The sequence below is a fragment of the Sphaerodactylus townsendi genome, linkage group LG12 (assembly GCF_021028975.2).
Source record: "Sphaerodactylus townsendi isolate TG3544 linkage group LG12, MPM_Stown_v2.3, whole genome shotgun sequence".
In the NCBI taxonomy this organism is placed as follows: domain Eukaryota; kingdom Metazoa; phylum Chordata; class Lepidosauria; order Squamata; family Sphaerodactylidae; genus Sphaerodactylus; species Sphaerodactylus townsendi.
The window spans coordinates 33105170-33122907 of record NC_059436.1 but is presented as its reverse complement, the minus strand read 5'-3'; the positions used below and the strand labels follow the sequence as shown (position 1 = coordinate 33122907).

The window sequence follows — 17738 nt, the reverse complement described above, 5'->3', positions numbered from 1 at the left end:
TGCCAGAGACTGCCCTTCAGCTTCACATAGTTACTCGTTCTAGAGTCAAACAAGGATATAGCTATATAGGAATATATAACATCTCAGGCTGGCTTTCAGGCAGAACCATGGGCAATGTGACTGTAACCTCTCTGGCAGCTCCTGATCTATGAGTGATGCAGGCTTATCATTCATCTGAATGTGTACACAGCTGCACGCATTGCTCTGTGCATGCAGAATCTAATGGGAAGCGCAATCTTCCGTCACAGGATGTTGCAGCCAGAAATTTAATGAACTCATTTACCCAGAACTGCTCAGGTCCCCAACTAAGGCAGCCTGGTCCTAAGCCCCCTTGGTGTTATTTATTTACGTCACATATACCAGGGGTGTCCAACTCTGCACTTAAGATGTTCATGGACTATAATTCCCATCAGCCCCTGGTGGCACAGCCAGTTGGCCATGCCAGCAAGGGCTGATGGGAATTGTAGTCTGTCTGAATTGCCAGAGTTTGACAACCCTGCCTTCCCAAAGAGGACCCTGACAGTTAACATCATTTTGCCCTCTGTTTTTTTTTGCACAGCAACTCTATGAGGTAGGTTGGGCTGAGAGTGTGTGACTGGCCTATGGTCACCCACCAAACTCCCACTGTAGAGTGGGGATTCGAACCTGGGTTTCCAAGATCTTAGACAGGCATTTTCACCGCTATACCATCCTGGCACATAGCTGATGCCATTGCAGCACTGACATAGTTAATTAATATCCTCTGCCTTCTCAGTGGAGAAAAAAAATGTCAACAGTAATAACCCCAAGAAGCCTTCATTGGAGTCATTGGTAAAATAACCAGCACTTGTAGATCATAGATATTGGAGATATGGAAGCAGCCAACCAATGCAAAGAAATGCCAACATTTCTTGTTAGTGTGGCCTTGCCCCACAGGCACACGCAGAACATAACAAGGGAAGGAACAGCAGTAGAACTGCATGTGTGGAGGGTTGTGGCCTGTCCTGTATATCTTCAGCACAGTAGCAAGGCATTCAAGTCCTACCAAGGAGGAAGAAAATAAAAAGGAATTTCACTTTTCAGCCAGCAGCAGCGAACTAGCAGCAAAATAGGAAAAGAAGGTAGAAAAAGACATGTCACAAAGTGTTTGAAATCCTCCATTGGCTCTGGTGTCGAAACCACCTGAATTTCCCAGGGCAAGAAAGACTGCAGCAAAAGACATGTCATGCCCTATTGCACGAATGCAGCGCACAGGTGAGATATTGCACCATCAGGCCCCATCATTGTAGGAGGGCTACTCTTACTGATTGCTGGTCCCCGGGTTGCCGTTTTGCTGAGCACCCTCATAGGCCACCATCACAGTTGGATTCATGAGGTTAATTAATGTGATCTGCTGCTATTCATTCTATCAACCCTATCTCTCCATCTCCCCTCCCTGCCATATCGCCTGTGTGCGTCATCAAATTCCAACACTGATTGGCGGCGGGGGAGGAGGAAGAGATTGTGAACGCTGAGGAGTGTGGTCCTTGCTTGTGCACAACTGTGCAGATATTATCAATCTCCTTGAAGGTTCCCAGCTCCAGGTTGGGGTGGAGCTTGAGAAGGGCAGAGCTTGGGGAGGAGATGGACTTCCATTAGATGTGATGCCATGAGGTCTACTGTCCAAAGCAGGTGAACTGCTCTGTTGCCTGCAGCTCTGTCGTAATCTCGGGAGATCTCCAGTCATCACCTGGAGGTTGGCAACCCTAACTGCCTTCCAGTGTTAAGCCAGCTTAGGCTAGTAACAAGTAGGAGGTAGACTTATATTTCAAGCATATCAAACTCTAACAATACCGAGAGAGATCAGAAACAATCCACACATTTATTGGATGGCGTCAGGAATTGAGTTCTGAATGTTAGGCTCATTCCGCACATGCAGAATAATGCACTTTCAAACTGCTTTCAGTGCTCTTTAAAGCTGTGCGGGATAGCAAAATCCACTTGCAAACAGTTGTGAAAGTGGTTTGAAAACGCATTATTTTGCATGTGCGGAAGGGGCCCTAGTTAAGTGAAAGAGGTTGGCAGCTCTCTTGGTCTAGCAAGGCGTATGTGCCTTTAAGAGCTTCACTGGCAAGTGACAGGACCTCAGGCAGAACTTTTCCTATCATGGCATGCCCATGATAGATATAACTATGCAAGTTGAACAGTTGTTTGCAGTGGTGCAGAATGGTTAAAAGAAGAGTTTTGGAAACCCCACAACAGAGCAGTTAAATGTACAGTGGACAATTGTACCTTTCGTCTGTGAGTGGGGTCCATCCTCACCTGTTGTAGGGCTGCATAGAAAGAGCAAGAAGAGACACTTGGTAATGCTCAACAACAAACAGCATGGGTGGGCTCTGCTTGTAGTATGAGCTACAAAAGTGAGATATGAGCTATGAGCTACAGAAATGAGATATCACTTAAGTCTCCTTGTTGCCTGTGCTTTAGGACTTAACTGCTGGTGAAGACAGGGTATCATTGGGACAATATTTACCCATCCCTTGTGTAGTTTTGCACTGTAGTTCTGTGCAGTTCCATACGGGTCACTTCGTGAGGCTCTGCAAGACAGGAGGAGGAAGTGGCTAACGAACAGTTCGCTTGAGGCAGCTGAGATTCATCCAGTTATGTATTTATATCCCCTGGTGCCCTCACTTGAATGGGAGGTTATACTAGCATGACATTGTGCTACATAACAATGCTGTTTTGCCAATGCTATCTCCATAGGGAAGTGCCCCTTTCTTCACTGAGCATACTTACCATGCACTTCCTGCATGGGAGATACTACTATCAATTATTGATGGAGGAAGAGCTGTGGAGCCAGTATGCAGTAGGTACCTGTTGCAAAGTGAGAGAGATTTGCAACAGAGGTGGATTCCCCCGCCATTGCTTATCTGTATGATTGTCGGGGGCGATTGTCCTTGTGTTCCCAGGGGTAGGAGTGCTGAGTGTTGTTACTAATATGCTGTGACAATGTTTGCTGACTGTGCAAACTGTCCTTTCTCTAGAATTTCCATCACCAACATCCTTCCTCCTATTGTGTGTATTTTCAGTATACGTATAATCAGGCCAGAGCGACACAGCCCTATGCCATGTGCCCTGTAACATCATGGATGGAGCAGCAGTGGTGTAGTGATTAAGTCAGAGCAGGTGTACTCTAATCTGGAGGAACCGGGTTTGATTCCCCACTCTGCCTCCTGAGCTGTGGAGGCTTATCTGGGGAATTCAGGTTAGCCTGTACACTCCAACACATGCCAGCTGGGTGACCTTGGCTTCCAGCCTCCTTTCACCTGTAGGTGGGGGGCTGTGAGAGCTTCTGAGCTCTCACAGCCCCACCTACTTCACAAGGTGTTTGTTGTGAAGGGGGGAGGGTAAGGAGTTTGTAAGCCCCTGAGTCTCCAGTAGGAGAGAAAGGGGGGATATAAATCCAATTCTTCTTCTTCTTCTTCTTCTTCTTCTTCTTCTTCTTCTTCTTCTTCTTCTTCTTCTTCTTCTTCTTCTTCTTCTTCTTCTTCTTCTGCTTCTTCTGCTGCTGCTGCTGCTGCTTTAGAAAGAAATAAGAAATATTCTAAGGCGGAGTTTTTTCCAACAATGAGTGGTAGCCTTTAATTAAATTATGAATTATTTTACATATTTCCTGCAGTGTCTCAGAAAGGCACATATTAGTAATTTGCCCATTTAACTGAAAAAACCTATTTAGTTAGTTTAGTCCTAATTACACACAATCATGGTTGCGGGGCATGAAAATTGTTTATCAGTGGCTTTTTGCTTATCCATATTCTTAAGCAGACAGTGTTTTGTTTTGTTTTTCAGTTCCTGGAATTTGGGGAATGAAAAGTGAATGAAGTTGCCCCCTTGAGTTTTGATTTCTGATTATTAGTGCATTGGCAGGCCACAATTGTTGTATGTACGAATTCTAGAACAATACGCAAGGCCCACTGGTGATGCTAAGATGAGTTGTAGGAAGTTTGAACACAAACTATAGGCAGCAAAGATGCACACTAAATAAAGCTAATTTCAGCTCCTAATTGGTTAGTCGATTCAACAAAACTCATTAGAAAGTTTCTTACAAATTGAGAATTAAACATGTCCTTTCCTGTTCTTTTATATCTCACATTTAGGGTCCTCTGCAGAAATGGGAAACAGAAAACTCTTTGTTTTTGGAGCTGGGATAAATAAAATAATCAGTTTTTGAAATCAGATCAAAGGCCCATTACGCACTGATGTGTTTCCCGTTTCAAGTTGCCTTTTGGTTCAGATCAGATTTTTAATTCTAAAACAGCTTTGACATATGATTTGGGTTAGGCTTTCCCTTACGCGACTGCTCTGAAATGACTGCTTTTTTAAGGGAAAGCCCCCTGTTTTCTTGGTGCAGTAAAAACCCAACCTTTTTTTCCCCATTCATAGGGAAGGCAAAGTCAATGTGCCAAATATGTCTGTGAACTGCAGCCATAAGACCTCTGTTTATCTGTGGCTCCACGTTGGCTTCTGCCAGCCCTGGAGAGCTCCTTGCCCGCCATGCTTGTGTCAAGGGGGGGGGGGGCAGGAATCCCACCAATCCCAACTTGAAACCCTTTGCCCATCAGTGGATCACTTCATAAATAATACATGGATACTTACCCTGTTTCCCCGACAATAAGACATCCCCTGAAAATGAGACTTAGTAGAGATTTTGCTGAAGTGCTAAATATAAAGCATCCCCCGAAAGGAAGACGTAGCAAAGTTTTTGTTTGGAAGCATGCCCGTCAAACAGAACACCAGAGCATGCAGCTGTGGAGCAGAAAATAAGACATAGAGCATCTTTGGGAGCAAAAATTAATATAAGACACTGTCTTATTTTCGGGGAAACACAGTATTTTGTGAAATCTACTTTGATTGAGAGTTTTCACTGTCCCTGGCAGGTTTGCAGGACACTATCAGTCCTGCTGGTGGAATGGCTCAAATCCTTGCCAGGTTTCCCTTTGTTTGTTTGTGATCAATCCAGTTTCCCAGCAGAAAAAGGCCCATTATTGTGGCATCCAGATGAAGTGTTTTTGCTGCCTTTTTCATTCATACCGTAGAATCCATCATTTCCCACTGGCAGTAACATCATTGTATCAATAAATCAGTGTATTGATATTTTCATGTCACATTCCTTTGAAATATGTTTAATAAGTTTTGTATTGCCCTCCCGCACTTGAGCAGGCTTTAAGTAAAGAGCACTAGAGGTTGTATAAAGGGAAGAAGAACGTGTGTGCCATAGGAAGAACGTATGTGCTGCGCAGGCACAATACAACTTCCCCATGCTAATCCCCCATTTAAATTTTGTAGATGTGGAAACACCTACAGGTAACATGTCATGGCGACAGCAGCAACCCTGGGCAGGAGAATGCAATTTGTGAGGAAATGTGTTACTCCCAGAGGCGTAGCAAGGGGGAAAAGCACCCAGTGCACTGGTGCATCCTCCACTGCTGCCCTGCCCCGGAATGCCCCGGAATGCTCTTCACTGCCACTTCTGCCACACCCCCCCTCGAGCACTTCCCGCCGCGACAGCCCCATAGGGGGGGCCATGGCGCCAGGCACATTATGCGCACACTCTCGGCCCCTGCAGCTACGCCTCTGGTTACTCCTGCACTGAGCCAGAAAAAAGCTGAAAAAGCTACTTGTTTTGAATGAAAGGAAGGCAATTTTACTGCTGACAACGGGCGTAATAAGACGTGGGTGCATAATTGGCCCAAGAGACACTTGGGAGAGTTGGTTACGTTGCATGAAATCACTAGTGATGCAATGCTAAGAACATTTTCCTGGGAGTAAGCTCCAGCGAAGAAATCTGATTCTTGATAGACCTGGCACTGTAAACCAGCAGCTTTTAAACCATGGCCAAAATCTTGCTCAGAACCTCCCTGGCTACGTATAGAGCATGTATGCAGAAACAGGAATGGGTGCAAGTCTTGTTTGCAGCTCCCCTTCTCCCTACTTTCCCTCCCCTAATGACAAATGGATCTGGCTCTTAAAAGATACGCCTCCTCCCTGTGGCTTTTTTTTTGTTAACCTCAAGCACAGTTATGCAATCCAAGTTTGTTTGCTTTATTATTTTAAAGGCTCTCTTTCTGTCTGATATCCCTTTAAAATCTGTATGGAGAAAGTGGGGAGGTGGCTTAGTGATTGACACAAGGAGCAGTCAGTCCAGCTTCTGGTCTAGCAGGCAAAACAGGTTCTCCCTGAAGCTGATCGTGGAGAGAAGATACTACATGTATCATAATTGTTATGAATGTTTTCTTACAGCAGCCTTGCTCTTCTCGCATTGTGCGTGTCTGTATGTATTCTGGGTGAACTGTGCTTTTAGGAGCATGAAATCAAAGCCAGGACCAACCTTGGTATATTTGCACCCCTAAGTGGTGCTTCCCTCAAGAATTTTGCACAGTGGGGCAAAGGTAAATTTAAAGGAACTCAGGTTGTGCAATAGAGAGTTATGCTACAGCATTCTTGGGATGTTGCAAAGGATCCTGGGCCTGTCTCTTAGCTTGCACACTACTTCACTGGCACCAGTAAACCAAAAAAAAAGCTATTAGGATGGAAAGTTTTGATGTTTCCAGAGTCTCAGACCCTGGGACCCAGTTGACAGAGCCTTGGAGGTGCTGCGTGGCACATCAAGGGATGGAACCTGGTAGGTAAGAAGAGGTGCCTAGTGGTACTTTATAAATAAATGCAACTAATAGCAAAAACTATCTTCCAGGCTAATAGGCACAGCCTCCTACTTCTTTCCCTCTTCAAATAATATCTACATTGAAAGCAATGTATTATCCCGGGAGACCCAAAACAAGCACACTAGCTTTTCTGAACTCCTAACCACAATCAGTAGACCATGACCAAATCTGTGTAGTAGGCTCTGTCCCTATGACTGGGAATACTGCTTTTTAAACAATGATCAGGAGAATGGACTCTATGCACTTGCACTTTGAAGAAGTGTTGAGACCATTCTCAGGAACCAGAGATCACATGTGGCCTGGTCCAGCATACTCATTCCTACTCCTCCTCTCTTTGATTTCAACATAGAGATGTTATCTGAAGAGTGCTACTGAAAAGGTAGCTCAAACTATGAACTGTACACCGCCCAGAGCCCTCCGGGGGTGGGCGGTATAAAAGTCGAATGAATGAGCAAATGAATGAATGAATAAATAAATGAATAAATAAATAAATAAACAATCTCTGAAGTCTCAAGACTGACAGAGACCTGGCAATCTCCACCTGACCTACCTGCTAAGGCTTCCGTGAGCCTGGCAACATTCAACAACCAAACATTGCATGGAGTTGCATGTCAGAACCGCCGTTGTATTGCTTCCTTCTTTGTGTGACATTAGTGGGTCCCATAAGACCCCATTCAACAGTCCCGTTTCCCTTACAGCATAGAGAGACTGAACTAAAATAATTGACTGGTTTTTTTTGTTTTGTTTTATATAGAACAAATAGTTGAGAAAGATGAGGGGCCATATTACACTCACCTGGGGTCTGGACCTACTGTGGCATCCATCAGGGAACTCATGGAGGACCGGTAAGTCACAGAATATGTGCAGTTCAGTAAATACAAGGAGGGAGGTAGCAGCCACTACGGTTGCAATTCTACACAAAAGGGTTTTGTCAGAATATTAACTCTCTGAATATGGTTGTCTATTGAACCTGCCTATTCTTCATATTATAGTTAGCGAGGGCTTACCTCTCCTTGCCCTAGTTAGAGCAGAGGTCTGCAACCTATAGCTTTAGAGCCAAATATAGTGGTGGAAAATGCCATCAAGTCACAATCAACTTATGGTGACCTCGCAGGATTTTTTCAAAGCCAGAGAGACCTAACTTGAAAGATGGTGTGGCCATTGTTCGCTGCCTTGGCATAGTTTAATTTTGACTTCCTTTGGCGGTCTTCTCATACTTTCAACCAGGGGTCTCTTCTGCACACTAGCACAATAATCGTTTTTGCCAAACCACTTCTCACAACTGTTTCTGTGCAAAGTGGATTTTGCTATTCTGCACAGCTTCAAAGAGCACTGAAAGCAGTTTGAAAGTGCATTATTCTGCATGTGCGGAATGAGCCCAGGACTCACCCAGTTTACCTCCTGGGTGCTAGCAAGGTTGGGCTCCCCTGGGCTGTCCAGGTCAGGACAGAGCCAAATGTGGCTCAGGACAGAACAGAATATGATTTTTTTAATGATTTTTTTTAGTTAATGCCTATTGGAGTGGCAGTTGGGATGCTAGTATAATTAGTATGTGCAGGGAATGACAGGGAGATGTTTTTATGGAACAAAAGAGCTTCTTGAAGATGCTTTACAAAAAAGGAAACAATAAAGGTAACAACCAGTTGCCAGTCATCTGAGTGTAAAGCATATGCAGATTTATTCTAGTACACTGAAACAATTGTGCAGGGTGTGGCTGTGTAAATTTACTACTTACTCTTGTGAATGCCACTTCCTAATAAAGGACTAGTATTTGGGCTGTGTAAACCATACAGAGTATTAGTCAACATAGCTGCATAGATTCAGTCATGTAAATCTTTTGTCTTATCCTGGTTTTTTTATCTTCTGAATTTTGGTGCAGTTATCTCCTTGAATGTAAGATTCCAAACCCCTGTGTTAAAGGAATATTACTTCGGCCCATCACCTCTTTTGTATTCCAGGAATGCTCTGCACCAGCCATTCTCATGAAGAGGTGCCAATTCAGCGCACTTTAAAAATGTCTACAACAATATGGGCACAATTCAGCCAATCATAAGCACTTTGACTCCCCAGTGATTGCATAATAATGATTTAATTCTCCGTTATTGAAACAAATGGGGCTTTAAAAGTGCATGACTTTGGGTCGTAGCTATTCCACAGAAAATATCAGTGTTTAAAATGTTTTTTTGAAGCCATTTTAAACAACAGTTGTACTTAGTTTGGCCTTAGAACATTTTGAACAGCGTGTTCATCAGAATATTATATATCGAACTGAAGTTTGTGATCCGCACTTTCAGATGATTTTTGATTCACTCCTCTCTTCACGATTCCAGGAGGAACTGAGTCATATACAGAAGAGAATGTTGTCTGTGAACATTTTGATGTGAGAAATGCCTTTATTGCAACTTCTTTGAGTTTAAGCTGGGCATTGCTTGGACAAAGAAGGCAGAGGAGAGTTAATCTTGCCATCTGTGTGCTGATGGGCACGTCCATTTAAACTGGTGCTGCTAGACCCCTCCAGTTGACTCATAGCCTCCTGTACACATTGAGTCAGACCTCAAGTCTGTGCTGCTGAGTCATGTGCACCCTGCATCACCTGATTCAACTTCCAATGTTGGCAGGCGTTCACTAGGGAGGAAAGCTGTGGGTTGGGAAAGAACCTTTAGGCAGCAATTGCTTTTGCTCCTCAAAGCTCCCACACGAAGCAGATTTTGTTCACTCTGTTGCAGCACAAATGCCACCTTTGCCAGGGAGAGAGTAGGCAGCACAGTTCTTTTCATTTATTCATTTATTGTGCATAGTGCCATCAGTGCACCTGGTCCCAGTCGCCAGGAGCTTATGATCAGATTTGACACGAGAGATACTACAAACGGAGGGGAGAGAGATGAGAAGCAACGGGTGGGGAAGAGAGAAGGCGTATTCGCAGTTGCTCATGCTTAGGCTACGTTTCAGTAGGGGAGGACTGTAGAAGTTATGGTCAAAGTTTCACAGAAAAGGGGGGGGGGTTCAGAGCTATTTGGAAGCAGTTAGAGAGGTGGTATCACACCAGGTGTCCTGGGAAGCTGTTTGGCAAGAGGGGCAGCAGGTAAGGAAGGGGAAAGTGGTTGGAGAAAGCAGGAGAAGACCGATGCATCAGCATAGGAGAATGTACAGGGAAGCTGAATGGAAGACTACAAGGTCATGGAGGGATTTGATAAGGTGTTTCTGCTGGATCCAGAAGTAGACTGGAAGCTGGTGTAGGGATTATGGGTAGGATCACTGCATGGTCAGAACAATGGCAGGGGTGTGTGAAATGAAACAGTGGAGGACCAGAGAGAAGGAGGCTGCAGTGATCGTGAATACAGTGGAGTATGAATACAGCTGCAGTGGAGTATGAATACAGACCAGTTTTTTTCTCTGAAGAAGTAGAGAGGAATACATTATTGCAGTGCTTTAAATAGAGAAACGACCGGGACCTCAGCTAAGAGAACAAAAGAGAGAGAGAGCAGTCTAAAGTACACCCAAGGATTTGTGCCTGTTCTACAGGGTGGATGCTGCTGTTGCTGCTGCCAGTGGATATGAGGAGAACACAAATAAAAGGCGGGAGATGAGACCTTCAGCCCCAGGCATTTTGCCTTTGATATGGTGGCAAAATATACGTAAACAAATATCAGGCAGGCACTTGCAGAGATGGCTTTGAATGGACAAAGGAAGTTCAGGCATAAAAGTTGTTTCAGGGGGTAGCTCTGTTGGTCTACATTGGAATAGCCAAAATAGAGTCCACTAAGTCTTTACAGATCAACAAGATTTTCAGGGTGTATGCTTTCAAAAGTCAGAGGTGTCTGACAAAGAAAGCTTTAGCTCTTGAAAGTTTATATCCTGAAAATCTTGTTGATCTTGAAGGTGCTTCTGAAGTCGATTCTTGAAAAAATTGCATGGATTGGATCCAGCCAGCTTTGTCATTCAATCTCACCCAATTCCCCTCTATGCCGCATCACTCAGCCTTCATGGCTTTCGTATGTGCAACTTCCATGATGCTCTTATAGCCTTTCTGAGTGGTCAAAAAGGACCCTTCTTCTGTCACCGCCTGAAAAGTTGATTGGCTAGGACCCTATATGTCTACAGCCAGGGTGTCCAACTCTGGCGCTTCAGATGTTCATGGACTACAATTCCCAGTTGGCTATGCCAGCAGGGGCTGATGGGAATGTCCATGAACATTTGAAGCGCCAGAGTTGGACACCCCTGGTCTACAGTATACACAGGAATCATCATTGTCCAATGGTGTAGATTGTCTTACATAAAACATTTCGTTACACTTTCTGTGAAATCTTTTATTTAAAAGCATTTCACTCAATCCAAAATATTTTTAGTGCTTCCCAAGGTTTTAGTTTTTCCAATGGAAAGACCTTGCAAAAAACTGGGGGGAAAGACCTTGCAAAAAAGCATTCTATTATATTTTTTTCTGACCCTGTCCCACCCCCCACCCCCCACTTTAATATCTGAATTCCACCCCCCCCATTTTAGAAGGTTCAGATGCTGAATTGATTCTGATAGTAGGCTAAGACTTATACTCCAGGTACACTTTCATTTTTTTCCAGCATGGCCAATTGGCCATGCTGGAAGGGGCTGATGGGAATTGTAGTCCATAACATCTGGAGTGCCAAAGGTTCGCCACCATGGGGCTAGAGTGATGTTGCCTAACATCTCTAAAAACTTCTGACGGGGTTTGCTAATCTGAACGAGGGGACCCTAAACAAGAGAAGAGTCATTGCTCAGTTACAAAGCACAGTTTAACGCAGGAGGTTCCAGGCTTAGCTCCTCAGCATCTTCAGTGAAAGAATGTTAGTCAGCTAGGCACACTGGGGTCTTCAAACTATAGCCCTCCAGATGTTCATAGACTACAATTCCCATCAGCTCTACCACTTGGACATGCTGGCAGGGTTAGGGCTCTAGGAAGTCGGCCAGATGTCAGAGAAAGGAATTAGCACCCCCCCCCCCCCCAAGAAAGAACCAGCACTCAATGGCTCTAACTAAAAACAGTAATAGTTGCTGGGCGCTGAAACTGTTTGTATGGTGTCTTTTGCTTTGAAATAGAAAATGTCTGAATATGCAAAAAGTTATGGTGTTTCATTTTTCAATTCCTGAAATTTGGGTAATGGTGAGTGTGAGATGATATATTGAGATACTTTAGTGGTTTATTCCTAAGGTTAATTGAGCTTACGCTCATAATATGAACTATTATTGCTCTTCCCTTATCAGGGGCTCTCCTGTCTTCTGATTAAACTTGTTTTCTCTTTCATTCTGCCTTCCTGCCTGGAGCTAAGGATGGCACATATGGGATTATCCCATTACATTCTCACTGCCACTGTTTGAGTTTTCTCCACAGGGACAGGCTTGTGTGGTTTTCCACTGTTGCTGCAGCTGCTAGTACAGTGCAGCAGCAACAAAGTTTCCACATGACAGGTTCCCCCCTCCCCATTTCTCCTGGTATCAATTCCCTAGAACAGTGTTTCCCAACCTTTTCGAGGTCAGGGTACCCTTGACCTCACTCTTCATATCTCACGGTACCCTTGCCGCCACCCTCCACCTTCCCCTCCCATTGCCCCTGCTTGCCACACACCCCACCTTCCCCTCCCAGGGTGAAGGGAAGCACTGGGGGTGGTGGTGGCTGCTGACCTTGTGGCAGGCCCTGCCCCATGGGCCAGCTCCATATCTTTGCTGGCACCGGTGGGAGACACCACAAAAATGAGGGGGGGGGGCGGTAGTGTTGCCGCGGTACTCCTGGGAAATGCTCAACCCTGGTTGAGAATGGCTGCCCTAGAAGCAACCCCCACCCCACCACAACTGCAGCTTTTTCCGTTTTTTTTTAAATCAGCAAGTGAATGTTTCTATAACAATATTTAACCTACGAATTGGGTTTGCTGAATTCTCAGCTGTATTTGCTTAAGTGAGGGCATAGCTGTTTCATTGCAGAAATATGTATTTCCTCTTATACCTCTGCAATCAAAGGGGCTAGCAACTTCCTTTGAAAAAATGAATCTGAGAATTGAAGAACCTGATACAGATCGTTCTAGTCATCTAGTGATATTCAATTAGCAATTTAAAAAGCAAAAAAAAACAAAAACCCTGGGGATGGGAACAGGGGCAGGGGAAGTGGCTGCCATCGGGGCAAGACCTGGAAAATTCAAATCTTCCTGCCCACATGGCAGCTATCTAGGCTTTGAGCTAGTTTGGGAGATCAGATAAAATTTGGGGGGAAACCAGAGAGGTGCACTCACAGTGCGGTGAGGAATCCGGAAAGCATCACAGAGGAAAGCATCACAGTGCTGTGAGGAATCTGGAAAGAAACCTTCCCAACAACATCACATCTGTGTGGAAAAGGTTCTCGGTAGGTAGGTTGTGCTGGAAAAGCATGCCTAGCCCAAGATCACGTGGTGGGCTTTATGGACGAACAGGGTTTTGAATCAGATCCTTCACTATATTAAAGTTTTGCAGAATGTTGTGGTTATTGTTGTTTACTGAACATGATTCATCCCGGTGCCTCTGCCCAGAGTCTGATGTGTTAACTTGGGAAGGCAGCACTATGGTGTTGCGGTGGAAGCAAATCTGGGTGAATGAACATCACTCCCCCACTGGAAACCTACTGATTCTTATACTTTTAAAGAGTTTTTTAATCCTTTGGATGGGTCTGCTGTAGCACAACTTCCCATTGTTGACCACCTTTTTGTTCTTCTTGTGTAAGAACTTTGATCTTTTTTCTTCTTCAACCAGGTATGGTGAGAAGGGGAAAGCCATCAGAATCGAAAAGGTGATCTATACAGGGAAGGAGGGAAAGAGTTCTCGAGGGTGCCCCATTGCGAAATGGGTAAGTGGCTTTTGCTGCAGAAACTTGGCTGAAGAGCTGTCTGTGTCCTTTGTTTTGCCAGCATGCAAGAAAGTTCCTAGATTCCCTGCCCCAACCAAAAATTCAAGAACAGTTTTAGGGAGCTGATGCAAAATAAGAATTTGTCATACTGGTCTGGCTCATTTTCTTTGACCTTGGTGGCAAACTGTAGGAATCACCTTGCGTAAATGGCTAGTTTGTGCTGCAGAGTGGCCATTCGGGTAGCTTCTGTGTGTGACATTTTTTTAACCATCCAATGTCCTCTGCTACCCTCCAGGTCATCAGGAGACACAATGCAGAGGAGAAGCTATTGTGTCTAGTGCGGCACCGTGCCGGCCACCACTGCCAGAATGCTGTCATCATCATCTTGATTCTGGCCTGGGAGGGAATCCCTCGCTCCTTGGGGGACACCCTGTATCAGGAGCTCACCGAAACCCTCACAAAATATGGAAACCCCACCACTCGACGATGCGGGCTGAACGATGAGTAAGTGGCTTGAATGTGTGCCCAGCAGATGGAGTCAAGTTGCTGGTGGGAAGATGCTGTGCTAGAGGTGTTTCCTTGAATCCTGCGACCCTTGTCAGGAGGTCAGAAGGAGCGGTTCTGTTTTGTTTTGAGGCTGTCCTTTTTGAGTGGCTTCTACAGTGTGAGGCTTGCCTGATTTGCTGGACCTCTGTGGGTCAATTTAGTAAAATATTCCTTGGTTTGAGGCGGCACCATTAAGAGCAGGGCGGGGGCTTAATGTCTGCTGCTTTCTGCTTGTTTCATGCTGATGTTTTTTAGTCGGCAGTGGGGCTGATGTGGAGGCATGGATTTGGGTTGGTGCAGGTGGAAATTTGCCTCAAGGCAGATTGTAACCTTTTTAGATCAGTGCATCAGGGAATATTCTACATCTCTCTTTCTGCTGTTTCACATTTCTATTCCACCCTTCTTCCAAGGTGCTTAGGGTGGTATACATGATTCTTCTTTCCTCCATTTTGACCTCACAACAACCCTGTTAGGTGTGCTCAAAGTCATCAGGTGAGCTTCATTGCTGAATAGAAGTTTGAGCCCAGATCTCCCCAGTCCTGGCCTTGCCTCCTGATCAGTAAACTACCCTGACTTTTCTTAACCTTCCACATGGGACCTAAGGTTTTTTTAATTGTATAAGACATTCCTTCACCTTCTTTCTCTCTTGATTTTCACATTCTCATAAAAGAAAATAGAGCTACTACTTGAATTCAGGATGAGCTGAAGATCAGTGCATTAGAGCAAGGGCAGTGGTGGGATTCAGCAGGTTTGCACCACTTCGGCAGAACCGGTTGTTAAAATGGTGCTTGTAAACAACCAGGTATTAAATTATTTGGATCCCACCACCGGAACTGGTTGTTAAATTATTTGAATCCTACCACTAAGCAAGGGTGTCAAGCAGAAGGACCTTTGGGAATCATGTACAGTGCTATTTTTCAGACCAAGATGCTGGCTCAGATTTTCAGTCCCCAGGCACTGCTGACTACTGGAGCATTTTGGCCCTCTAACTTATTAGAATTTAATATCCTTAGATTGGATTGGAGTTGCTTCTGTCAGAGACCTGTGATTCTCTTAAGGCTAATATGCCTTATATGTGACTTATATGTGCTCTTTTGTACCTATTTCTAGCCGGACCTGTGCCTGTCAAGGCAAAGACCCCAACTCTTGTGGTGCTTCTTTCTCTTTTGGTTGCTCCTGGAGCATGTATTTCAACGGGTGCAAATATGCTCGAAGCAAAACTCCTAGGAAATTCAGACTAATCGGAGACAATCCCAAGGAGGTGAGTGAGACACACACCTCTGACTTGGTCATGGTGGATGAGATTATGATTATGACAAGATTTAAATAATGCAAATTGAGGCCAGCATGTTGGTTAAACAAAGACTGTGCTCTAAACACAACCCCTTCCCCTTCAGTTGAGCGTTAGGGCTAGAGCATCCTGAACTGACCTTTGGGCTTTATTTTTTTTTTAAGGAAACAAAACCTTCCAGCTCTCTGCAAGTAGAATGCTAGCACAACAGGGATAAAGTTGATGTAAACTACATAGTACAACAACCTCCTTTTCAAAGCCATCTAAGCAACAGCTATCACCAGAAATATAATCTTATTTCTGAACAAGAAGATCACAGTTCTGATCTCAGGTCTGATTTTCAACAAGCTAGACAAGTTCCTTTCAGCATCTGTAAAATGGGAATAAAGGATTGTGGTGAAGGTTATTTGTTTCCTCTCTTTAAAATGGGAGCTAAATCTTTAGCCACTGGGAGAGTCTTGGGCTGTCTTGAGCTGACTGCCAGAACTGTCCTGATAGGCCCATAACCCCTTCTCAACCCTGTTTCATCTGATTTTTCTGCTATTCTGCTGCAGAAAGAAGAAGAAAAGACTCAGTGGTAGGGTCCATGCTGCACCTGCATATAATCTAGTCCCTGGCATCTGCAGTTGAAGATAGAGTCTCTGATATTAGAGCTGGGAAATTCCTCTAAGCAGGAACACTTAGAAAGCTGCTGCCATTCAGAGCAGATAGATAGAGGTGGGTTAGAGCAACAGCAGTGTCTTTGGGGTGTGGTGTGGTTTCCGAGCTGTATGGCCGTGTTCTAGCAGCATTTTCTCAGAGGATTCTCTGAAGATGCCAGCCACAGATGCAGGTGAAACATCAGGAGAAAATGCTACCAGAACATGGCCATACAGCCCAGAAACCACACAACACCCCAGTGATTCCGGCCGTGAAAGCCTTTGACAATAGCAGGGTCTTTCATAGAAGGTAGTTTCACATTTTAATAAACAACTTTTTATTCTTGTTACAGGAAGATGTGCTTAGAAGAAGCTTCCAGGACCTGGCCACAGAAGTTGCCCCACTTTATAAGAGATTGGCACCCCATGCTTATTTAAATCAGGTGCTGGAAATTACCTTCCCATCCATCTGCTATATACTCTTTAACAAAAATCCATATTGAGAAGCCAAGTTCCCGAGGCTTTTTTTTTTTTTACAGATTAGTGTGACTGGGAAGCAGAACTCATGATGGGACAAAGTAAAATGAGCTGCAGTTTGAGATGCATATGAGAGAAGGCTAAACCAGATGCTGGGAACTAGAAGGACAGGGAGCAAAACTAGCCCCTGCCCCAAATATGTTCCTGAATGCACCCTTTCATTTTCTCCCATGAAAGTAAGTGCTTGCCATTCATTCCTATGGCAAATTAAAGAGCTGCAGTGCTGTGGTGAGGCAAAACTTCACCTCCCCCATTTCACCAGGATAGCTCAACTTCCTTCCACCCCACCCTAGCACGCATCCCAATGGGAACTGCTGCTTGTCTCTCTCTGTGTGACCCTACATCCTCCAGAGGGTCTAGCAATACACAGTCTCATTGCCCATACACATCCCTTTCTGTCAAAATAGAAGTCTTTGCCACTAACCTGGATAGCTTTAAAAGGGGCTTGGACAGATTTATGGAGAAGTCGATGTGTGGCTACCAATCTTGATCCTCCTTGATCTGAGATTGCAAATGCCTTAGCAGACCAGGTGCTTGGGAGCAGCAGCAGCAGCAGCAGCAGCAGAAGGCCATTGCTTTCACATTCTGCATGTGAGCTCCCAAAGGTATCTGGTGGGCCACTGAGAGTAGCAGAGTGCTGGATGAGATGGACTCTGGTCTGATCCAGCAGGCTCTTTCTTATGTTCTTAAGCTGCAAGCATGTTTGGTTTTTAAAAAAATAAGCTAAACACATAGGAGACTTCATACAGAGAAATATGCTAGGAAGTAGCAATCTAGGAGAAGGCATAGGAATGCTGCAGCATTTTTCAGGGTCATCTCACACCCTCTGATTTGAGCCATTTTATCCTGTTACACTTCTAAACATTTGGTTGTTATCATTGTAACTAGAGTGGCTTCTGTGTGTTTTTAAAATTAGGTCAACAATGAAGATATAGCAATAGACTGCCGACTTGGACTGAAAGAGGGGAGGCCCTTCTCTGGGGTGACGGCATGTATGGACTTCTGTGCTCATGCTCATAAGGATCAGCATAATCTCTACAATGGGTGCACTGTGGTAAGAAAGCATCCTTGCACTGAAGGGTTTTTTTTAAGTTACTCTGTGACAATTGCTCATGTTGGGTAGAAAAGCACCAAGTTGAATATTATTAATGGAATCCATCCATTCATCCATTGGGATGGAGGGGAAAAGCGCACTGAACGCTAGA

The 17738-nt window shown here is 44.6% G+C and overlaps 1 protein-coding gene across 3 annotated transcripts in view; it reads left to right on the top strand.

Moving 5' to 3' along the window:
- The window catches only part of TET3 (tet methylcytosine dioxygenase 3), a 98461-nt gene that overhangs the window by 67801 nt on the left and 12922 nt on the right, over positions 1-17738 (top strand). For all 3 annotated transcript variants that reach the window (XM_048511993.1, XM_048511995.1, XM_048511996.1), the window contains 6 exons: positions 7435-7525; positions 13428-13521; positions 13817-14025; positions 15178-15328; positions 16350-16439; positions 17450-17587. In XM_048511993.1, the coding sequence (XP_048367950.1) occupies positions 7435-7525; positions 13428-13521; positions 13817-14025; positions 15178-15328; positions 16350-16439; positions 17450-17587 (773 nt within the window). The remainder of the gene's footprint in view (positions 1-7434; positions 7526-13427; positions 13522-13816; positions 14026-15177; positions 15329-16349; positions 16440-17449; positions 17588-17738) is intronic.